The following is a 23,776-nucleotide window of genomic DNA, read 5'->3' as shown; positions in this document are numbered from 1 at the left end:
CCCGCTCCTGGCAGCAGGGGAATGTGGGAGCTGGAGATGTGACGGCGTTAGTGCCAAGTGTTGGGAAAGTTCCTGACTCTGCAAGTGTCCCATGAAAGAATTGATTCGGTTACATATAACAAAAATCCTTTTTCTTAAAAAACTGTTGTGGTTGCAAAGCTAAGCACTTGTCTGCTGGAAAGCAACACCTGAATTAGGAGCCCTACAATGGGTGTGATGCTGTCCCGAGTCTGGGCCGTTTCTGCAGGCTCAGTTTTGAAGGCTGTCAGACAGGCAACTTGATGAAGCCCTCTCTCCTGGGACAGGTTTTGCACACGTTATGGCAGTATCTGCAAGAACTACTTGCGGGAGAAGGGATGTCCTGATGTCACTGATTTGCTTTTGTAGGTTATGTTAATGACAAAAGTCATCTGCCTGCGGACTGTGATGGAGGTGACAATAGTGTTTCTCTCTCTCTTGGGAACTGAACAGTTGTCGCTATTTTGCATCTTTCTTAGCAGTCTTCCCTATCGAGTGAGAATTGATTACTGAGGGATGTGAGGTTATACACCTTTATCTCTTATTTGGGCGAAAGTGCTAGATGTTATTGACTTTGAAAGAGATGATCGTTATGCTTCTTTTACACAGGCGTGAGGTGAACAATCATGATGAGGATGGAAATGAACTACAGACTTCACCAGAGTTCAGAGCACACGTTGCAAAGAAACTGGGAGCGATGCTAGATGGGTATTGGCATGCAGTGCTAAAAATTTGTTCTCTGAGTAGAGTGTGTCTATGTTTTTGCACGCTGAAAGCAGGAAACGAAAGATCTGAGTGCCACTCTGATATGGAGGAGAAGTTGTTTTTCTTCTTGCCTCCATAGTTTCTGTATTTCATGTTGATTTAAAATATACCAGGAACTAAGCTGGCACACTTTATTGCCCCTCTGGTGCTCTCTGTGCAGCACTGCCTGTCTCCATTTGCCTTTTGTGAAAGTGGAGTGGAAAAAGTAGAATTTGGGTGCCTTAGAAGTTTTGTCATTTAAAGGCTAGTGTGAGAATCTTTCATTTATTCTTGCAACCTAATCCAATACCTGATTCAGGGTTGTGCCAGCAGTAAACCTCTGACTGGGCTGTCTCTGGCTTTAGTTAGTGTGAATATGGCCCAGAGAACTAGAATTCGTGGTGTTTAGAACTGAGTTTTGAAACGCTGCTTTTAAGTCAACCTTGTGGCATGCATTGCTAAGGAGAGGAGACATCGTCTGCTCTGAAAACAGGGAGGTGAGATGGCTTCGCTAAGAAAAAAGTAAGAAGCTATGTAACATCTCCTTGTAGTTGTTTCCTCAAAATACCCAGCTTTAGCTCAGTTTGCACAAACCTGTTGAAAATCTCACTGGGGGTTTCTGTTTAGTTTCATCACTGTCTTGAAGGAGTCATCACCACCTGCTCAAACGTCTGTGCCACGGTCTGGCTCTGGAGATGATGGTGAGTTCTTGTCACAGCTGTTGTGGTTCTTTTGTGATATTGTTAGTTAAATGATGACAATTGGGATGGATCCTGCCCAGTGCCGGTTGTGCACCCAACTGGCTAATGGGCATTCACAGTAGAGAATTTCTGTTTGGTTAGCGCAGGCTGTCACTTCGACCTCGAAGTCTGTGCCTCATGCCTCTCACGCTGTAAGCCACCAGCAAGGCTTCACAGGGAGATTGCTGTTCATTGCTTTCACTTCTTTCTTGTATTGTGGCTAGAATTTCGTTTTACATATTCTATCTAGGTTTTCGCCTCTTCTCTTCCTCTGTCCCGGGAGACTGTGGGGATTCGGAGCTTTGCCCTGCAGCAAGGAGGAGATGGCCATCTAGCTCCAGGTGAGGCGCTGTCAGCTGCTTTTCTCCTATTGCATCCCACATTTCAGAGGCAGATGGGTCTCTCCCAAGGGAATAGGCAGCTGAAAAGCTTGAGAAGAGTGTATGACTTCTACATTTGACTAGAGCAGATTTGTTTGTTTGGTTGGTTTGGGGTTTTTTTTTTTAGTGCTGCAGAAATAGAAATTTTTGTGAGATTTCTTTCTTCATGTGTGTAAAGAACAACTCAGCCTTAAAACTGGTTAAATGCTAAGCATAGGTATCAGTGTCTTGGAGCCACTAGGTGTTTATCAGGTGCTCATTTATTAGATTACTCTGCTGTTTGTGCTTTGGATGATTTCAAGACAAAAGTTTAGCATAATTTCCTTCCTTTTTGTTATCTTTTCAGTGACATGGACAGTGACCAAGAGTGGCAAAGGTACCAGGAGGCCGCTGTTTCCGCCACAGACATTCTGAAGCAAAGTGCTTTTCCTGCACTGTCCCAGGATTCCAGCAGGGATCATAGCCAGGGTTATGTAGAGCACAGCCAGAAAAAAAACAAGAAAAAGAAAATTAGGGGGGAGAGCAGTATTCAAGAGAAAATAATAGACCCAGCAGAGTGTGACCAGATCGGCAAAGATTTGCCAGGATTGGTGTCTGCAAATGGACAGCATGAGAGTCAGGTCAGCAATCACACAGAGAACCTGGTGTTGCCAGTGGTTGTGAAGAAGAAGAAGAAGAAGGAAAAAAGAAAATGAAGACTTTGCTCGGCAAATGGCAGGTGATTATGATGGATGAAGGATGCTGGAAAAAAAAAAAACCAAAAAGCTCAGTGGCCTGAGAGTCCAATTAAGTGACTTCCTATGTTGTTGGCGCCCCATGGGGAAGGGAACGTTGTTCTAGCACAGCAGTTATCTCTGTTGCCCCTTATGCAGACCTAGCATTATAGGATTAAACACTGTGCACTGAATTGCCTGACAGGGGGATAGAGCTGTAGCTGTGTCCCTCCTGCTCTGTTCCATCACATCTTATGTCCTGGAGAAAGTCTGTGAGGAAATTAATTTGGTTTACATGGCAACAGGTGATCAGCTCTTTTTTTACTTTGCCTTCTCCTAATGCCTGCTAATAATAACTCTGGCCTGTTGGAGACTATCAAAAGCAGCCTGTCAGATATCAGGGCCCCCTTATTTTTTTTTCCTCTGATCATCATAACAATCTGTTGTTGAAACCTGCCACATTACTAATCCCTCTGTAATCTGCACTTCTCCAGGGCCCGTGCATATACACAGAGTGTGCAATGAGCTTGTTTCCAGGTTGTTATGAATAGGTAGTTCCGTTCAAGTCATGCCCATTGAAATTTCTTTTCATGTGTAGTTTTTTGTATGGCATTTGTTGTTCTAGTCCTTATTTTAGTCAATTATGACTTTTGTCTCTCTGAACTATAGTGAGTTTTGGTAGTTTTCAGACTGGCTCTGTTTATACTTCAGTTCCAGTATTTCAAGAAATTACCTGTTATTGGACCGTTACACTTCTGGTTTAAAGGCTGTTGGGGTTCAGTGGCTCTAACTTACTGTCCCTGTTCAGGAGACCAGAAAGCCAGATTAGAGAAACCAAAATAATAAAGCATTGCTTTTTGAACTTTGGAAAAAACAAGATGTTTTCTTTCCTGCTGTGAGACCCTTGCTGTTTTTTAATCAAGAAAATAGAGTTGGCATCCAAAAATGGAAAAAACAAGGAAAAATTGGCTTGTAATCTGGCTGAATGTGCCAGCAGCAATTAGTTGTCTTACAGCCAGTTAAGACTTAAGAATACTGCAGCTGACACCCAGGGTTTCAAAGGCAGAGTGGGCTAAAAATCATCTTTTGGCTTGTTTTGTGATGATTGTGCTAACTGAAGTTAAATGTATTTGTGAATGATGCACATGGGAGATAGAGAAACAATTCTAGGATAAAATTCTGTGGAGAATCCAGTTACTGAAATCAGTCTCTGGTGGTCGATAGTTTCTAGAGAAAGATTGCATCAATACAAACTGTAAGGACATCTGCAGTTTTGGAATTTCCAGACATGGTAACGGAAGAGTTTGATGTTGGGCTATTTTAATTCTCTCTTATATCTTAACCTTTTAAGAGCCTCAAGCACTGTCTAGTCTCAAGGATATTAATCCACTTCACAGGTGAAAGAACAGCTCTGTTTCAAAGCTCTGTTTCAATCACAATAACAAAAAACATGTTAATTAGGGCTTTTTGTGTGTCTGGCTAGTGACATATCAGTGATGTGAAGGTTGAGAGTAAATAGGAATAATTAGAAGAGGAATTATATAAGCAGATACTTAGGGCTAAAAACTTGCACTTAGTGCAAGTAAGACTCTTAGGCCCCAGGGTAATTATTTGCATATCAAGAACTACAGAATCCAGCCTACAGGGAGGCTAAGAATGAACTGTGCTCTCTAAAATGAATCCAAGCTGACATTATAGAGAAGAGCTGAAGGAATCGCTGCTCTTTGAGGTGCATGAGAACCTCTCGTGTGCTGTGCAGTGTTGGGGGCCTGTGGCGAATGCCATCCCGTGGGTCATTCATCAAGACTCAAGATGAGAAACCACATGGTTAGTGCAGGGAACCAGGATCTCCATGCTGCTGTTAAACTTTAATTTCTGCATTTAAAACAAAGCAGAGCTATATCAAAAATAACCAAGCCATTTCCACAAGGATAGCATGATTTTAGAGCAGGTCATTTTTAACCGAGAATGTTTGGTGGTCTTAAATTTAATTAAAGGATTTGTAGCTTGTAGTCAGTGATTGCATACTGACAAGTTTGTGCCAAGCCATTCCTGAATCTATTTCTTCGTGATTTGCACTGCAGTCAGGAACCACTCTTGCCTCCAAGATACTGTTATTTCTCATAGTTCTTATTGGTGCTTATTTACAGCAGAGGAGGTGAGTGTTTTAGAGATGAAGTCCCTTCTTTGGCAGCTCAGCTTTGCTCTTTGCTGCATGGCTTAGTCTGATGGTGGCAGGTTAGTACAGGCCCAGCTTGATGAAGGCTGAGCAGAACAAAGTCCTGCCCATGCCCTAGTGGTTTTGCCATATTGCATTCAGATCCCTGTCTCAATGGGATTTGGTCTTGGGCAGCCACAAAAGGATGTCTGGTCATTCTAGGCTGGCTCATGGAGTTTGGGTTGGCTTGTTTTTCCAGGGGCAGTGAATTTTAGCAGTGTCAGCACCATTTTTTCATGGCTTCTGTTTTGAGCCTGAGACATCTTCTCTCAGGGAGGCAGCTGAGTAGAGGATTTGCATGAAACTGTAGGGGCTGGAGGTCAGCTGAGCACAGCAGCCTTTCCTTCCCATGGAAGGCAGCAGTGACAGTGATGGCAAACAGTTGGAATCACACCCGATAGGCTGGTCGTGGCAGTCACCCTGGAGCAAGTTGTTGGGATTATTGAGTGGAGGATGCCATCTGTGTGGAGATGAAGGTCTCAATGACGTTGTGAGTGGATGGCAGCAGCTGGCTGTGGCTGTTGGTGGAGTCAGAGCTTTGGTACAGCACCAGGCTGCTGGAGGACACTGTCAAAGGCACAGGCAGATGTTAAGTACAAATTCTCATCGCAGTCTCCATTTCATTGTGCACACATAGGGTTATAACTCCTTTTCTCTATTTTGTTTGCTGCTGTATAGCTAGCTTAAGTCTAAAGCTATCATGCAAACATTGAGGGCAACAACTTTCAGAGAGTTTGGTTTTGAGGATTCTAGTTGATTGTTAATATCCTAGTTCTTCTCTTAGAACTGGGAAGGTCTAGCTGGAGTATCTTCATGAGAGAAACTTGGACTTTTCAGCCCTGAAAACTCATGCATACCCTCAGGGCTGGGTATGCACGGACACTGATTTTGTCAAAATTTTTAAGGTTATTTTCCTCTTTATATTCTGAAGAAGCGTCCCATTTCCCCAGTCTGGCCTTATACAGACTGCGATCTGAATCTTTTCCTTGTATCAGATTTTCAAGCCCCCAAAGACACTGATAGAGCCCTCTTAGAGAATTGTGAGCCCTGGTTGTCATTTTCTAAATGGATTTTACAGTGTTAACAAGAGAAACTAAGCAACATGTGGTTTAAGATATAACAGTGGCTGCTGCTCTTACCAGCAGGGCTTGAGGTGAGGCGAGGGCCTGGCTGAAGATGCTGGATGGTTGTGTCTTGATTCTGTAAATGTATCGTTGGCACCTGCGACACTGGCGTATGCATCCCAGACTCTGTGTGGGTCTCCGAGTCAGATGTGAATGCCTAAAGAAAAGAAAGTTAACAGGGCCTGGATTCTCCATCCCTTCTACCAGACGCAAGAGAAGAGCGAGCAGGTGCAGTTTCCAAGGAGATTAAATCTTCCTTGATGATGCAATGAAGAGCTTGCTGTAATGCCTCCAGTATGGCAGCTGGTACCAGCAAGGCAAGGAGATAAGAAAGATCATCCTGCTGGGATGGCATAGACCGCACACCCAAAAACGCTTTGGCAAGCAAGGAGCTACCTGAAGGCTGGTGCAGCCCTAAGGTTGGGGAACAAAGGCATGTGCTAGAGTCTGTTACCTGTTTAGTTGGTGTCAGGTTAGTCAGGGTGCTGAGATTGGCTGTGTCTGTTATCACCATGGTTTGTGGCAAGAGGCCTGTTGGTGTGTATTGGGCCACTTCAGACTTGGGGCCGTAGAGAGCTGTGCATGAGAGAAAACAAGATGATGTGGATGCTGTAACTTTGCATGAAACCAGTTTGGCTGATTTGTTCTTCTCATGCATGTGGCCCTGCTGTCTCTCTCTGGAACACAGTGGGAGTGGAGGGATAGGGACATGAATACAGGAGAAAAATAATTGCATAATTAGACCAACAATAGAAGAAGAGGAAAATGGAGTGCTGCAAGCCCAAGGACCCAGCAGGTGCTCCAGATTAGAGTCTTTGTGGTATTTTGGTTTTGGTTTGAGCAAACGAGTTCCCATTCTTACCGTGTGGGTTCTGTATCTGGGCCATGGTAGCCATGAAGGGGCTCTGGTTGATGTGGCTCTGTACCTGCTGCATAAGGGGCTGCTGATAGGATGGGTGCAGCTGCTGGGAGAACTGGACAGGCTGCAGGGTAGTAAGGCTGCTCCCCATGCTGTTTATTACAGGAACACTCTGTGGCTGAGTTGAGGCCAGGCCTGAAAAACAAGCACTGATGACAGTCACATCATGCTGTGGGAGGAGTGTGGCTCCTGCAGTAGGGGTGTTTGAGATGGCCATCATGGCATGCCTGTCGTCACAGGGTGATTTGGGATCCTGCTTTTCAGGTGTTCCCCTTGTTATCTATGATTATGAATGTGTTTCATGCCTGTGAAAATGAAGTTGGAGTGTGCAAACTGTGCAGTGTGGACAGGTACCACCCAAATACCCCTGACTTCTATTGTTTGTTCCTGCAGTTCATCCTGATGTGCCTGTATAGATCACTTTCCAGTTTAGGGATAATCTGATAGTTCCACTGGGCAGGCCTTGCTCATAAGTAAACTTAGATGGTCATCTCTGTGTCCAGTTCATTTTATTCTTTTTCTATGAAGCCACTGGCAGTGAGGAGAACTGAGGTGGCTTGTTCAGCCACGTGGAACAGAGTTTAAGCTCATTTTGCTTGGGCTGCTAAATTACAGAATTTGGACCAGTGAGAAAGAGGCAAAAAGCTACACACGTTACTCTCCATTTCCCACTGCTGTCCAAATCCTGTTCCTGCAAATCAGCAAGACTTTCCAGCACTGAGAGCACTTTTGTTTGCACAGAATTAGAACCCATATTATAATCCTTGGTATAAATGAGGAAATGGAAATTAGATCACAGCTGTCACCGTGGAGAAAAAAAAGGCCTCTGTCTTCCAGGGAAAAGGTTCAAGAGGACAGTATATATTATATTTTCCTCTATCTAATGAGATCACTTTGGCAGTAGACTGGTCTTGGAATAAAAGGAAATCTCATGCAAGTCCAGAAAAGCTATCAAAGTGAAAATTGTTAATAAGCCCAGTGATTGTTGTGGGTTCCAAAGGCATGTGCTACTCTTTGCTGGAAGCAGAGCAGGATGTTTTGTCTTGCAAGCACTGTGAACGTGCTTCAGTTTTGTTAGTTCTGTTTCTATTTGTGAGATGCAGAGCAGCAAACCAAAACATTGGCTTGGCAATAGATTGCAAAAGTCCCTTGCTCTTAAGACGTGAGTGTAATTTAATTAGAACATGATAAGGAACATCTGTCACTTAATTCCATTGGTCCTTGTCAGTAGTGCTGCTGAAGATCCTCAGTGCTTGTGACAATTTCCCCAGGTTCCTATCAATGCCAACTTAGCACTTCTGTTGCTGAAAATGAGGCGCACAGCTCTAACAGGTACAGGCAGCTCTTTATCTGGATCTTGATAAGTAGAGTCATTACAGAACCCTACTCACCTATCACCAGGGTGGAGGCACCTGTGTTGGTGAATGCTGGTGCTAGGGATGAGGTCTCACCAGCTCCGATTGCCATTACACCCGGCAGCGATGCCATGATGAGGTTCTGAGTTTGCTGGCTCAGTGTGTGTGGACTTTGCTCCAGGCTGTGCAAGGCAGTTAGGGTGCTGACAGGGGGGAGAGTTCCTCCAGGAGCAGAGACCTGTGTGGAGGGAAGACTGTGAAGATGCCATCTGCAGCAGATTGAGTATGGCAGGTCCCAAAGCTGTGATAACATCCTTCTCCCTCTTCCTGACTATTCTGACCCCTTGCTATCTAGGAAGACTTCCCGTTTGCCTGTCTGCAGTTTCCCTGTGCTCATCAGCTAACTAATGAAGGTTGGCTGTTGGAACGCCAAGAGTCAATCCTTGCTGACTGAGTTTTTGGACTGAGATTTTTAAAAGAGTTGCTGAAAAGCTTCCTTAGACCTTTTTCTTGTACAGTATGTTCTTCGGGCTGCGTTACTAGCCGTTCCTTGCTGTTAGAGGAAACGTACCTGTTAGATAGAACAGAGCTGTTCTGTGCTCAAGTGTCTTCAGTCTGTCCTTGAGTCACTGAGGAGTTTAATAACTTGGCTGTTTTCTCAGCCTTTAAAAATGAACCATATAACCTGTGTCTATGCTCTAATGGGATTTTGAGTCTGCAAGGGCCTTTGGCCCTTTTTAGTTGAAGTAATGTGGAACAGCAAAAAAGCATTCTAGTAATTTGACTGATAGAAAATTCAATGCTTTAGATGATTTTTCTTTTTTTTTCACCTTCAGATAAAAAGCTATAAGGAGTCTTTAGGAAGAGTAAGTACCAATGGGTTAAACACTGGGGTCAAATCACCTTGCTATCAATTTTAGAAGACAGCTGTAAAAGATTTTCAGCACCTCATGAAAGACTGTTTTTTTCCTTCAGCAAGAGACCAGAAAGCCAACAAAGTGGGTGACTGATGCGATTTAAATGATACTCATGGCAAACTTAAATTTGCCTCAGGCCAGCGTGCACTAATGCAGACTTCTGCCAACCTCTCCACTGTAAGCAAGGGAACATATGCAGACTGAAAATGATCAGTCTTGTAGTTCTAGTGCTTTGTTGCTAATTGTGTGGGAAAAGACATAGTCAAATCTAAAAATGAAATTTGCTTTGAGGAGGCAGATTGCTGCAGTCCAGATATCCAGAACATGACTCAGTGGTATGCTCTGCATACAAGCTGTTGGTCTTGATTTTTGCTGGTAAGATAAATACAAGTACGGATCTCTGTTCTGTTAATCCCACTGGTGTGTGATCAACTATCTTGAGGTGTGTAGAGTTCAAATGAGAGTTGGAGATGATGAGAATCTCACTGGGGATACAAGGAGAGAACAGGATTTCCTAGGAGGAAGGAAATCACGTCAAACTTTGAGCTTTGTGTTTTTGTCAAGATAGACTATTTTGATTGATTGTAAAGAAATGTCTATACTTCTGGCTTTCATGCTCTTAACACCTGCTCTCCTTACAGTCTGAAAGGCATATGTTTCTCAGGACTGCTCATGTTACGTGGTCAGTGCACAGTGACTGTGTAACATGTCTGTTGGAAGGTGGTTTTAAGACTGTTCCAGGAAAAACTATTTGTGAATAGAATCATAGAATCACCAGGTTGGAAAGAATTTTTTTCTGATATCTAGCCTGAGCCTCCCCTGGCGTAGCTCGAGGCCATTCCCCCTTGTCCTGTCCTCTGTCACTTGGGAGAAGAGACCAGCTCCCTTCCCCTTAAGGACTGTCTCCCATGGGACTTTGCCAACCAGCCTTCTGAACAGTCCAAAGTGCCCTCTGGAAGTTTAATGTGACTGTTTTGCTAATCCCCTTCTTCATCTCACCTAGAACTGAATAATCCATATTATGACCACAGGCAGATGACCTGACACCCTCCAGTCACCAGAACTTAAGTATACATCACTTACGAGCTTAGTGTCTGTGCTCAGTAGGTTCTGGCTGGGCTCCAGTCCAGGGGGAGAAACCTGATGCAGGATGGTTTGGGTGGTCACCATGGAGCTGTTCCCATGGTGGTTGTTGCTGGAGGACACTGCCTCGCTGGTTGGCTGCTGGTTATACCTCACTCCTGCATGACAATCGGAGGGAAACTGGGTGTCAAAAACGAGAAACTGAGAAACTTTTACAACTATTAAATTCAGCTTCCTTTGCAGGCGCTTGCCTTTCAATGTTCGAGGCAGGGACAAGGTGGGTGGTAGGGGAGCTAGGAGAACAGGCATTCTTGGTGCCCTGCCTTGCCTTTCGTCTGCAAGTTTCATGCAGCTGCTTCCACAAATACTAACAAGGGAGCGAGCAGGGTTCACAAGAAACCCCTCTGGGTGCGGGTGTAGAGAGCAGAGTCTCAGCCAGATCATCTCCTCCCACAGTGAGAGCAATTACCAGCTCTGGCGTATGAAACTGAAAAATCTGTGCTCTTGGGTGGAGAATGACCTTTCCTGATGCCTGAAAACTCAGTCACAGAGCCTGGTGGTGCTGACATGTATTGGAAAGAGTAGGAGGCATGCACACAAGTGAAAGGATACAGAACTGACTCGTGATGGCAGCCAGTAATGGCTTGTTGAAAGGAGATAACTGCCTGCCAGCTGCGAGGGAGTACAGGATGTCAAAGAGTAAGTAAGGAGATGTGTCTGAAAGTTTTGTTACTGAACCTCATGCCACCTCTGCTTTTCTAGCCACTCTCCTCACTTGGACACATGGTCTCTTTGTCCCTGGTGCTCTTCTATCAAGTCTACGGTTTCCATCTGTAGATTCTCCTCCTAAAGGGGTGGACTTGGGAGATAGTTTTGGTGAGTGAGTTTGGGTAGGTTCACCTGTGCCTCTTTCAGAAATTTCCTCTGGTTTTTTCTTACCGTGAACTTTGCTGGGTGAGAGAGCAGATGTTGGCTGAAGGGAGGAAGAGTTGTGAGGAGTTAGAGGAGGAGCAGAGGTAGGCTGCGGTCCGCTGAAGGTGTCCATGGCCAGCTTATGCCGGAAAGCCTCCTCCTTTCTACGATTGGCAAACCAGTTGTAAACTCTGACCTCTGTCACCAGGTTTGAGCCCAGCCCCTGGGCCTGAGATGGGGAAACACCCCTCTGAATGCACTCTGCTCTGTTGGGGGAAAGCAGAAGAAGAACCTTACTGAGCTGGCCTTGCAGTAAGTGCATAGCCCTGAAGTGGCTGTGGTCTGGACACTTTGTGGGAGGATCCTGCCAGGTGTGGCAAGACATGAGGCCCTTCTGATCCGTTGTGAACAATGAGTGCTCAGTTGCGGCATTTCACTGAAACATGCCTGGTGTCAGTGGTGACAGCAACTGCTGTGCCATTAGACTACCTTGTACAGGCTCGAACAAACTGAGAATGTGGAGAGGGCCTGCTGTGCTCTTCTTTTTCAAAGCCAGACACCCATCTTTACCTGTTGCATTCTTCTACCAGTGCCTCTCTCTCTTCTTTGCTAGGATTTTTCTGTCTCTCGTAGGCTTGGAACAGGATCTGTTGTGAGGCAGGACCCCACTTAAAACGGTTTCTTCTTCCCTTCTTGGTGGGTAGGTCATCTCCCATGGGCTCCTCTGTCAGAATACCCTGGCCGGCATGTGTGAATTCTGCAGGCACAAAGGGATAAGGGAATTTGCTTTCTGGAAGCATTTCTAATAGTTCCGTCTCTTGGTGTCTAGCAGGACTGGTGCAGCTTACCCTTAGAGAACCTCTTGTATGAGATGGAGGGTTGAATCTAGATGAGGTAGAGATTTCCATAATCTGCTAAAAATTATAAGATGTTCCTAGCAGCACCATATTTACCTTTGCTTTCTCTTACATGCATTGCATCTCTGCTCCCCCCTTGGAGTAAGGAAAGCAGATGAAGTTGAATTTAAAGTCAGTAGGACTGCAGTGCTGCTCTCTAGAAACATCCAAAGGCCAAATTTTGCCAATCATTTTACTTGCAACCCACCGATGCATAATTAAGAAGGACAGAATCCAGACAGGCTCAGGGATGTTGAAGCACATGCTGCAGGGATGCAGTCCCAGTGGGTATAATAAAAGAGCTTAGAGGGTCTGAGGTGATAGCCAACAGTGGTTTTTCACTCTGAGCACAGCAGTCTGCTGCTTTTTGCAGCTAGACGAACTGTTGCGTTAGCTGAAACTGTAAAAGCCCAGTTCTCAGGCAGAAATCCTGACTCTATCACGTGTCCACTACTCTGCTTTAGTCTGAAGATGGTAACAGATCTCTACTTGCAAATGGTATTAGTTTGATTCTCTGCAGCTGAATGGGAGGATGGGTGAGTGCAGACTACTTTGTGAGGGAGTGTTTTTTCCACGTACAGTTTGGATCACCTCACCACTGAATACTGACCTAGATTCCTCTAAGCTTCCTGCTAAAAGTGGCTTTTCCTTACATCTTTCATTTATAAAATAGAGAGCTAGGACTAGCAAGGGACAGCAGAGGCCTTTATAAAATACGGACAGGAGAGCAGTTGTTGTTATACTTACGCTGGGCCACCTCTCGCTGCTTGCGGACATACCAGGTGTAGAGGGCTGCCCTTTTCTGGGTCTTCATAGGAGTGCCCTTGTTGAGGTGTTGTGAGAGGTGAGATTGGTTCAGACCAGTAGTGTCCACCACCTCACGCTGAGGGATGTTGTGCTGCTGGAGGTAGGATTTCACCATCTTTGCTACTCTCCAGGGATCCTCTCTGGAAGGAGCAGAAAACACTTATCAGGAGAGAAAGATTTAATGCCTGCACTCAGCAGACCTGGATTCCAGGGAAGTGCACTAGTACCTCCTGAAATGCACCTTGCACATCAGTCGTCACCATTGTGTTTGGGGGGGGCAGGGCATTAACTGGCTGCCTAATGGAAAGCTGTCTGTCAGTGTGGTACCTTTTTCAGTTTTGACTCATCTTTCAGGGTAAAAACTGATGTTAGAAATGAAGCACAAAAGATGTAGCACAAGATTCCTTTAAGGTGTTCTCTGTAGGCTCTTTGATCTCCCCTTGGAAGGGGGCTCTTTGGTTGTCACAGGAATTTCCCGATACATGGCCATAGTCATAGAATCATAGAATCACCAAGTTGGAAAGGACTCACTGGATCGTCGAGTCCAACCATTCTAACAGTCCATCAGTCTTTGCTGTCTGTGCTCGTTTGGATGCAAGATTTTGGTGTGTTCTGTCTAGGCAGCTGTCATCCATCCATAAACCATGAAAAGTGCTGACCAGTAACTTGAGTGAGGAATGCACCTTTCTGCTAGAAAGTAATGTGAATGTAAAGCATTTTTGCAGCTAGTGAAAAATGGTCCCAGGAGGGAAGTGGTGATGCATTTCAATATTCAGTTGGGTGTTTTGTGACTACGGATCTCTTTTTTTTAGAGTTGACATTTCTCTTCCTTTTCCCTACATAGCTTTTCTTCTCTATTCCCTTTCTTTAAGGTATAGGTGGTTGCGGTAGGTGTACATAATTTTCCAAGACACATTCACTGTGTGAATGCTGAACATAGCTCATGCCCTGATTCTTATCCAGATTGTGTTGCCTTGCAGTGATTCAGGAAGTGAAAACAGGCTTTCTTCATGCCATCACCTGACAGCTATGTATGCATGTGTATACACCAAACCATCTGGGATTATCTTCTTGCACGTCTGCCATGTGTTATTCATACACACTGACTCACATCTAGATCCACTCGGGCTTCTAAATAAAAAAAAACCAAAAACAACGGGCTAACCACTAATTCCTCCTATTGCTACCCTCCTTTAGAGTAACAGCTGAGAGAATAGACCTATTTGAGACCTACTTACAAAACTTGAGAAGATTATCTGATTCAGGCTTTCATAATGACTGTGAATTTTCTGATTTTTAGTATATCCAATTAGAACATCCATGAAGGTTCCTAAGGAAAATGGAGAAAACACAACTGACTTCTTTGAGAGTACTGGTTTCACCAGAGATGAAAATCACAGTAGAAATAGACAGATGTGAAACAAGGGCAGTCCAGATCCAGAGTGCAGGAGCCTCTCTACGGAAATACCTTTGACTCAGTTTTAACAAAGAACATCCTTCGTTGTTGCCTGGGTGAAATGTCTGGTGGAAATGGTTTGCATGCTGTAGAAATAAACTGGTGTCACATCCAACACCAGCATCAAAGGAGCAATGTGGGGGGAAGAAGATACCTTGGGTTGTGCAGAAAGTGTCACAAAAACAGACAGGTCTGGGCAACAGGCAACAGCCTACTGCTCATTGCTTTGTTGACTTGAGAGGTTGCCAGAGGCTGCAGAGTGATAAAGGGGGATAAAGGGGACAAAGTCCACACCTGTTCTCACAGTACAAACACCCTTATCTCTGTTCCCTGCAGCCTCTCTCCCAGTGGCAGGATAGTCCAAGGAGCAAGCTCAGCTGCAGTTGAAGTGTGGCAGAAGCAGTGTCAGTTACAGCTTTCTCAAGAACCTGCTTTCTTAAAATAGTAATATTTGTTTCTCTTTTACAATGGGATGCTTGATATAGAGTTTTCTATTTTCTAGCTTCTTACTTTAACCATCTTTGTCTTTCATAAGCCTCAAATTGTGCTGAACTTATGAAAGCTTTTCTCTCTTCAGTGTGTTTATTTCCTTTTGCTGCCCAAACCAAGGACCAGTCTCTGCCCTTTGTATTGTGATAGCCTAACCAGCACTTGCACCCTGAGTTAATTATACAAGTCCCTAAGCAAAGGAGAAAAGACTCTGTCTTGCAACCTCTGGTCTCTTAGATCTGAGTTCTGGCTCAGATGGGAAGAGGAAGGACTGTGTTGCCGCTGATGGAAACCTCTGTTATGTGTTGATTCCCTTCCTGCGCCCCAATCATCAGTCACTTTTGTCACCCCTGTCAAAATCCTTACTTCTTTGTCATAGGAATAAAGCAGGAAGTATCTGTGAGTCTCTTCTCACAGTGGTGAAAGACCTGTGGTTTTGCTGTCTCCTTTTGAGACAAAGCAGAGAGCTTTGTGAGGCAAAACAGGCAGAGGAATTGCAGTACAATATGATTTCATAGGCTGTATGAAATCCTAGCTGTTCTGTACATTGTCAAAGCACGGTCTGCAGTATCAATGCAGCAATACCTTTAGGCCCAAGACCTCATCACAGAACAAATTGTTACAGTTGATCAGCTGAACCCTTGCAGGAACCATTGCCCAAATACCTAGTTCCACCTGCAGAGCCTTCACCATTGACTAAGACACCATAAGTTGAAACCTTCACTCTTTCACTGGTGGTAAGACTGTCATTGACTGTCAGAGGGTAGGATTTCACTCTAAGCCTAGTTCTCCTGGTAGGAGTTGCACTAAAATCTCAATTGCTTCAGTGAGTCAGAACTGCAGAAATGGGTCTGCCTTGCTCAAGCTCTCCTTCTCTATCTCCAATCCTCTATTCTGCTTTTTAGCTTCTTATTCTCCCCAGATGCAAAGTGTGACCCCATTCCTTTCTTGTTCTCCAAAGTCTAATCTCTGTCTCCAAATTCTTCTCACATAATTACTTTTTACTCCCTTCTTCCCCGAGTCTTGCTCTCTTGCTGTTTGTTGCTTCTTGCCATCTGAGCATAGCCCCTTGCCCTGGCTCATCTAAGCCATGGGGGCCTGGGTCCTCTCTCCATGCCAACTTCCCATTTTCTTAGTTCTGAGGTCACTTTTTAAGGGCGTTTTCACCTCCCTTTTGTTACCTGAACAATAAGTAACCCAGGTAGTTAGTTATAAACTCAAAGGGAACAAGAGGCTGGTTGATAATTTATAGCAACATCTCAAATTTAAATGGAAAGTAAATATCAAGTTGTTAGCATTAAAGAAAATCCATTTCAGAGAGCTGGAGATGTAACATTCAGGGGACCTTCTCCCTCCTTCACTCTTCCTTGACTTTTGTCTTTCTTTTTCCTTTGTTCCTTTCTTTTCCCTTCTCTTCCTCGTTCTCTGTCTCTCCTTTCCTTCTTTCCTGTTCTTAGATTCTCAGGCAAGAGACTCCTTCATTCCCTTGAGGTGGTTTCTGAATTGCTGCTTTGGACCAGACCTTGCTTAAACAGAGGTTCAGAGCTGTGAAGTACTCAGGACCATCCTCTGGCCCTTTCCTCTGGAGCCTGCTAGACAACCCTGACTGATGCCACTGCGCAGCCTGGAGCCGGGCTAGGCAGAGAGCAGGGAAGGTAAGACCATCCCAGCAGAGTTCCTTTCTATTGAACTTGGCCTGCTTTGCCTCATCTTGGTTTATATGTGGAAATGGAAGGGGTGTGGCAGTTTCATCTCCAGATTCACCAGCTAGAACCCTTCTAAGACACCCTTTACATGGGGAAAAGACTGAAACCTTATCATTATATCTTTGTTTTCTTCTTTCCTCTGGAAGACATGCTTTTATCCCTGCCTCCAGGAGAAACCTGTTGCTTATCTCAATTTCTTTCTTTCCTAATGGAGTTTCACCCCTTGCCCTACAGGAATTGTTGCTATTCCTCTCTCCATTTGCTGTACCTGCAGTAGTATGTAGTCCCTTCCCCCAGGGTAGCCTCTTCCTCGCCTTCTGCTCTGGGGAATATCTGGGAATCACTCCACAAAGTTCCATCTCCCTAGTGTGTTATTTATTCTTTCTCATATGTGCAATTTATTGTCTGTGTGAGCAATCTGGAAAGAATGTTATCCAATTTGTAAATTTATGGAAGATCAGTGAGACAGATTGAGGGGAAAAAAAATGGAACCATGTTAGTTCCTCACTAGAGAAACCTTTGTCTGAACTGTCTTTACCCACTGCATTTTTTTGTAGGGACAAAACCTGACCAGTGCCCACAGCTTCCACTAGTGCTGTCATTTTGTTCCTTTCCAGCTCCTGGCAAGCCTAGCGATGAACAATTCTGATTCTACTTTATAAGCAATGTCTGCAGTTACCACAAAGACTTTCTTGCGTCATTAATAGGTGCCCACAAGTCAATCTCTCTGTTAAAATGTGGTCCACAGTATTAGACCAGGAATTGTTAATAATTCCCAAGGAGATTTCTGCCTAAAGTCAGAATTGCCTCCATCTGGGTTCTGGATTTGAAATCCTTGTGTAGATGCTGAAATAGCTTTGCAAGCATCGAAGTTTTACTTGGATTGCTTTTATCTGTTGCTGGGAGTAATTTCTATTATAGGCTGTTCTGCCCTGTCTTTTACAATACTCATAATACTATTGTAAGGACATTACCTTTAGGCATCTGTTAATGGAAAGGTTTGTTCTTCAAAAGGAAGTTTATTAGTAGCTAACAACTGCTTGCATATTAACAAACCCTGATAGTGGTTCAGACGCTTTGAATAGATTCTCAAATATGCAATTGCTTTTTTTAATCTCTGACCAGAAATTTGAAACATGTCATTACTGTCTTCCTACTATTTGCATTTACCTTGACTAATTTTGATCTATTTTTTTCCTCTGTAAGTACACTCATATGTTTTTGCCGAATCTGAGTCTTCTGGTCCCCTTCCTTTTGCTGATCAGAAAAAGATTAATTGCTCTATCCTGAGATAGAGGGGATTGATGAAAGAAAACTCTGATGCTTCAGAACAGCACTTTGCAATAAGAGACAGTGGGAGGCTTAGGAGACCCTACTTCTTTCCCAGTCCTCTCTATGCTATATTAGATTTTTAGGTAGGTCATAGAATCTCTCTGTACCTCAGTTCCCATTTGTAAAATGAGAATGCTGCTCAACTGACTGGGAATAGATCTGAGGCTGTTCATCGGAAAGCATTCATATCACAGGTTTTCAAGAGAGGTAAGACTTGTGCTGTGGCTGGTAGTAAGCACAGGAAAGACAGACAGCAAACTCCTAGTATGGCAGGGGGGATCAGAAAACAGAAATCATGCTGAATTCCCTTCCTCCATATGCCTCTTCTTAGATCATAGTGGATTCACCCATTCATTACAGAAAATGGGACAAAGCCAGGTGCTCTTCAACTTCCATGGCTTCCTTTGTGGAGAGATACATGATAAACCATTGGGAGTTAATGATCAAAAAACTTTTCATCTATAAATATATAAGACAAAAGAGAAATAATAAAGCCATTGGATAATTAGTAACTAGCCAGGGCCCGCCCGGTGCCACTGGGCTCAAACTAACCCAAGACCTGTACGCAGACTCACGAAGGTGAGAAGAAGACAAGGATGAATGGAAAAAAAAGTGGAAGGGTGGAAGAGAATTGGCCAAGAAGACAACAAAATGTGAGGAACAGTAGCAGAGACAGAAGTGAGGAGAGAAGGCAGAAGTGTAAAAAGAATGGGGAAGGAGGTAAAGGCAACAGAGGAGACTAAAAGATGTGACAGGGCTAGAAGCGGAGGAGGTATGAGAGAGATACTGGGCCAGAAGGAAGACTGAACTATTGGGAATGCTTCCCCCACCCAGGTAAGAGCTGATCCAGTGAATTTTCCTGTGTGGGCTACTGCAGAGTCAACTCCCAGTCTGCCAGGGAGCTTTCTTCTCTGAAGTATTTACAATGAATACTAAGTCTTGTGCTGTTTTTCTAGCTCTGGCCTTTTGTGGTGGAATTAGATGTTTGCTTCTTGTTGTTACATTTTATGATAATTCCCTTTGTGTGTGAAGGGGAGTGATCAGAAAGCCTGAGAAATTATCTAGATGGATTTTAGTTTTAGTGGCTATTTTAAGCACAGGATGTCGCTGCATCTTTCTGTGTTCTGTCAGCTTGTCATCTCAAAATGCCCCCTAAACAGCCAGGCAGGAATCCAGTTCTAGCGTACAAAGGCAAATTTGTGTGGCAGTAAAACCTGTAATTGTTGCATCGTAGGTACTTTGTAGTTGTGACAGGGAGTGGATGGTAGAAGCACAGTAGCAGAATCTTCTGCCCAGGTTTTAATCTCTGCATCTATTTGGGGTGTGCTCTTTCTACAAGAAAAATCGCCACTGAAGTCAGGAGAACTTTGCACTTCTGAGAATGACAAGAATGAGTTCTTTTGATTTGTCTTTGACCAATAATCTGTAGCAAAACCCAGTGAAACTAACAAAATTAATTTCCATAAGTATAGGAGGGAAGCACTACAACTTCAGTTTACCATATAACCCCAGACAAATATAGCACCGGTTAAGAGTGACAGATCTTTTCTTCTGGTTTTTTTTTTTTTTTTTTCATTTCCCAGTAACTGAAATTGTGAATCCTATAAAAATTAAATCAAAAAAGCTAACGTTCAGTCAGAGTGATGCAAATTATAAAGACCTTGAACTATTCTGAAGCCTGATGATATAAGCACTTCAAATATGTATTTGGGCTCCGTGGCTCCCTTCATGCAATTTGAGCGAGATGAAAAGGAAGGTTTGAGCATTTATAAAGAATCTGGGGAGTGTTTGGGAGGCTGCTAGCCCTGGCATAGATGAAGACGGTCTCTATGCAGCTAGATCAGCTGTGAATACCAGGGACGCTGAGCAGAAAGGGAAAGGAAAATAGATCTAGAGGGAGAGTGCAAGAAAGCAGCAAAGAGGAGCAGCAAATCTGTCCTTACTGTAATAGTCTTTCCACCACAGCCTTCTGGTGAGCAGCCTCCTCGGGGCTCAAGTTTTCCAGCTCCTTCATTATTGGAGGGGTAAATTCCTCCCCATCATCAGAGGTTTCATCTTCTGATAACCTGGACTCCCCCATTCCGTTGGGGAGGTTGGGGATGTCAGGGCATGGTTCCCCTTTCTCTGTCTGGAGGGCATTGATAGCACGCTGACTTTCACTCTGGAGCACATAGGGTTCCACTTCGCTCAGTGCCTTGATCAGGGTCTCCTTCGTTAGCCCTGACTCCAGCAGCGCTCCCAGCAGCTCCACTTGAAGATGACTCAGCTTCGAGACCATGGTCTTCAGGCTCCTGGATTTGAGTTTCAAGTTATCTTGCTTCCAGCTTCCCTACACCATGTTCCTGAGGTAACACGTCCGACTGTCAGGAAGGTGGGCACAGCTCAGCCTCCCGCCTTTACGCCCCCCAAAAAAAACAAAATACAAAATTGAGCCACTTCAGACCCCCCACGACTGTCCTGAGCCAGTGCTGATAAAGGGACCCTTGGCTATCTGTTTACATTGGAGCAATGTAAATTCTCCAAGGTTCATATTTATCTGTGTGCTTAGCAAGTTACTGAACTTTGGACTTCAGCACGGCAGCAGCAGTTCACAAAGTGCAGAGGGAGAGAAGGCAGGGGGAGGGGGAAAGAGAGGGAAGCAGAGGAGAGAAGGAGGGTAAAATGAAGAGAGAGAAGGTCTGCGGCATGGAAAAGTAAGCTGTGGAAATAAAACTAGGAAAATGGGGATGGAAAAATGTGGCTTCTTTCTGGACCCATTATTTTTAGAGAAGGAAGGAGGTGGAGTACCCAAAAGGAAGAAGTGTGTTTGGCTGTGCACCGTTCAGAAGAAGATGCTGCCATTGGAAGAGTGCAGAGCCTGCCCAGAGCTCTGGCAGTGGCGTGGTTTAGCCAGTCTCAGCCTCTGCCAAAGGCTTTGGGCTGAGAGAAAGCCACACCAGTTGCATGTGTGCAACCCCCCAGCAGGAAAGCGTGAACACTGGGTTTATATGAATGTTCCCAAGACTTAGGGGATGTTCAGGAGCTCTAGCAGACTAATGTGACAGAGCATCAAGCGTTGAATGACTTTTTTGCTTCTGGCTGTGTCTTGCTGGGTACCTTGATATGCAGATACTAATACCTCTGTTGCAACTTGCTATGTTTATTGCTTAGTTGATGAGCAGGAGCAGTGTACCCACGTAACTGGGGGATTACAGGGCATGCCCCGCTCAGCTGGTGATTCAGGCACATGATAAAGCATAGCCCTGTGTGTTGGTTCATGCAGAAAGTCCCTGCCCTGTCATCAGTTGCCCTGCTTCTTCTGAGAAGTGCTCTGGGCAAGCTTGTGGTCACCATTTATCCTCTGCCTCCAGCCCACCTTGATGCCCACCCTGCTCTAAGGTTCTACTTTCATCTGTTGGGTGCCTTCCTAAAACCTTCATGCTGGCTCAGCTGGAGTTGCGTAGTGCAGTTCTCAGGGAGTCCTTATGACTAAATTGCCTTCTGTAGTCTGAAAATACACGAATTAATCTATCCACCTTGCGTGGCTAAATTAGGGAATAACGTGATGTGCACACATGAAGTTGATGCATGAACATCTCATGCAAAGGATTCCTTGTGTGATCAACAGGAGGATTTAAAACCATTGTCTCAATGAAAGTTTCCTAGGGCCAGATACTGGTCTCTCTTCATAATTCCCATCAAGGATAAGCTAAGAGGAGCCTAAGTAGGACTGTCCCCAAGACAATGCTGCAGAGTGACCTTGGCTCCTATTTCCCCTTTGTGGGCACTGTTAGCCGTGCTCTGCAGGCTCATGCGACAACATGCAGAGTCAGCAGCTGCAGGACAGAGCTCCTTGGCAGACAGGACCTCCTCCTCCCTCCAGGCCCAGCAAGCTGCTGCAGGGCTGCTAGGCTGACCCTTTCAGCCAGGACTGCTCCTAACTCTTCGCTTTTGTTGCAGATGGCGCCTGCACCCAAAGTACCAGGTTCCCTGGCTGCGGTGAGTTCAAAAAGCTCATGTGGATACAGAAGACTTTGGTTTTGTGGCTAAAAAGAAGTAACAATTTGGAGTCCATGTAAAAACATTTATTGTAAGAAATTTTCATGTGAACATTAATGTAAAAAGATATCTTCAGTTTCTAAAGATTTTTTCTGTACTCTTAATAAAGAGTATTTAAAGATTGGTGTGCTTTTTGGCATTGTTCTATCAATAATACAGTTTCCATGCATTTTATTTCTTTTGTTACAGTTTTCCTAATTTCCCGTCCTGCCCCCCCACAGACATGCCAACACCAGTGGCTGATAACAGTGTCAATTGTAATGGCAGTGTCCAACCATGACATGGTTTCTGCATGATGCGTCCTTATAATTCAAGGACTTTGCAAAGAGAGACAACGGACTGTGGGCCTCCTGCAGTACATGACAGAGAAGATTCTGGCATACTGTGTTACTTATTTGTCTGTCTTTGGCATTGTGATTTCTTTTACCTAAACTCAGGTGAGAAATATTACCATTGTTCTTGTCTAAAACACTGTCCAGTCTATGTTCTGTAAGTGTCTATATGTGAGTACTTGAAGGGGAATGAGGATACAGACCATTATGTTTAGATGAAGAAGAGCAATATTTGTCAAGGAAAACTGTAAAGAGAAAAAAACATAGCAACAAATTATCTGTTTATATTGTCTGGTTTCAAGGATTCCTTATGCACCCACAAGTCCTGCTGCTGTTGCTTCTGCCTGTGGTGAAAACCTTCAGCTGCAGAGGATTTTAAAACAGCCTGTCTTTAAAGCAGTGAACTCTGAAGACTATAAAACCAGAAATGAACATCTTTTTGTATGCTGGGACCTCACCAAATGCTGGATGTCACTGGATGTCATGTGGAGAATCCTTAGGTGATTATGGAAACCTTTCAAATATTAAGGAGGAGGTAAATATTCTCTTGCTTTATCCTGAAGGGCTTTTTCCCTTGTCTATTAGAATTATCCATTTTAAACTGTAGGAGCCTGGACAGTTAACAGGTAGTAAACTTCTCCACTATCAACTTAACAGTTTTCACAATAACCTGCCAGACAGTTCTAGTGAATGGTTCAGCACTCCATGAAGCATTTCAGATTCTTCAGTGCAGGAAAGCCAGTGAGATTTTCAGAGTCTCTTAAATGTTACAAATTGTCAGTGGTGAGACTCTTCTGCGCATTACCCAGCATCCCAGTTTTATATGCTGGCACTAAGAATTGCAGTATCAGATTATCAGGTTATTGCAAGGGCCATAATATGCGGTTGTGAGGTAACAAGAATAGCAGAGGTCAAGGGTGGAAGCTGCAAAGATTAACCAGCTAGATTATAGTGCTATAGTAGTGTGAGAGCTAAATTGTAGAGTGCCATCATCCAGATGGGATTCTCCTGTAACTGAGTTGTGCTTGGGGATTTTGCCTTGAGGATGGATACTGGAAAGAGAAGGTCTTGGTTTTGCTGTACCCATTTTCATACACTACCAGTACATAGGATATGTTGATTTCTTTAATCGCAACAGTTTGCTGGGCCATGACTTATTTCTCAAGTCACCCTAATGTGATCTGGGTAATTGTGATAAGGGAAACTTTTGAAGTGAAGACACCGAGTGACACCTGCTTGTTTTTCTCATGTTTGCAGTATGTGGTATTGTATTTTTTTTCCCCTGCAGGTTGTTTTTCCTTATCCGAAACTCATATGGTGGTTGAGACCCCTCAAATTCAGCACTTCAGTGGTGGGATGTAAGCAGCTTTACAACATTAAACTGGTTGAGCTTCATAGTACACTCAGGAACAATGTTACATTAACACATCAGTTTGGATGCAGATTGGAGAAATATATTAATTAGTAATCGCAAGAGGTATGATTTCTATTTTATCTTAATGGTCAATTTAATAAAAATTATTAATAAAGATTATTTAAACATGTTAAACATCTTTGCACTGTCCTATATATACTTAAATACAACTTCTATGGTCTT

General features: G+C 44.0%; 2 protein-coding genes across 4 annotated transcripts in view; one reads left to right on the top strand and one right to left on the bottom strand.

Moving 5' to 3' along the window:
• C17H12orf43 (chromosome 17 C12orf43 homolog) overlaps positions 1–23,776 on the top strand; it is a 25,033-nt gene extending 1,257 nt beyond the window's left edge. The window contains exons 2-7 of one of the 3 annotated variants that reach the window (XR_008452700.1): positions 628–726; positions 1,390–1,463; positions 1,753–1,843; positions 2,229–2,600; positions 21,749–21,787; positions 22,037–23,774. Coding sequence is in view for 1 of the 3 variants with exons in the window: in XM_054082099.1 (XP_053938074.1) it covers positions 628–726; positions 1,390–1,463; positions 1,753–1,843; positions 2,229–2,577 (613 nt within the window). In the remaining 2 variants the exon portion in view is untranslated. Of the gene's footprint in view, positions 1–627; positions 727–1,389; positions 1,464–1,752; positions 1,844–2,228; positions 2,601–16,228; positions 16,427–21,748 lie in introns of all 3 variants that reach the window. The other 2 variants (XR_008452699.1, XM_054082099.1) reach the window with 2 other exon arrangements.
• On the bottom strand, positions 2,591–21,757 carry HNF1A (HNF1 homeobox A). The gene is made up of 10 exons (XM_009571304.2): positions 19,753–21,757; positions 12,767–12,966; positions 11,694–11,880; positions 11,151–11,389; positions 10,212–10,369; positions 8,248–8,449; positions 6,800–6,991; positions 6,392–6,513; positions 5,953–6,094; positions 2,591–5,380 (listed from the first exon to the last, which is right to left on the bottom strand). The coding sequence occupies exons 1-10, from the start codon at positions 20,085–20,087 to the stop codon at positions 5,253–5,255; spliced, it is 1,905 nt and encodes a 634-aa protein (XP_009569599.2). The 5' UTR covers positions 20,088–21,757; the 3' UTR covers positions 2,591–5,252.

The sequence above is a fragment of the Cuculus canorus genome, chromosome 17 (genome assembly GCF_017976375.1).
Source record: "Cuculus canorus isolate bCucCan1 chromosome 17, bCucCan1.pri, whole genome shotgun sequence".
Classification (NCBI taxonomy): domain Eukaryota; kingdom Metazoa; phylum Chordata; class Aves; order Cuculiformes; family Cuculidae; genus Cuculus; species Cuculus canorus.
Note: the sequence above shows the minus strand (reverse complement) of the source record. Positions and strands in the feature narration are given on the sequence as shown.

Bases quoted from the DNA above. Each gene is read 5' to 3' on its own strand.
- HNF1A (XM_009571304.2), bottom strand. From the start codon at position 20,087: ATGGTCTCGAAGCTGAGTCATCTTCAAGTGGAGCTGCTGGGAGCGCTG. The intron at 10,370-11,150 runs GTAAGAAAAAAC...ATTGTCATGCAG, and splicing joins CTCACCCAGCAAAGTTCACG to GAGTGAGGTATAACCAGCAG. The intron at 8,450-10,211 runs GTAAGTGATGTA...CCCTCCACACAG, and splicing joins TGAGCACAGACACTAAGCTC to GTCTCTGCTCCTGGAGGAAC.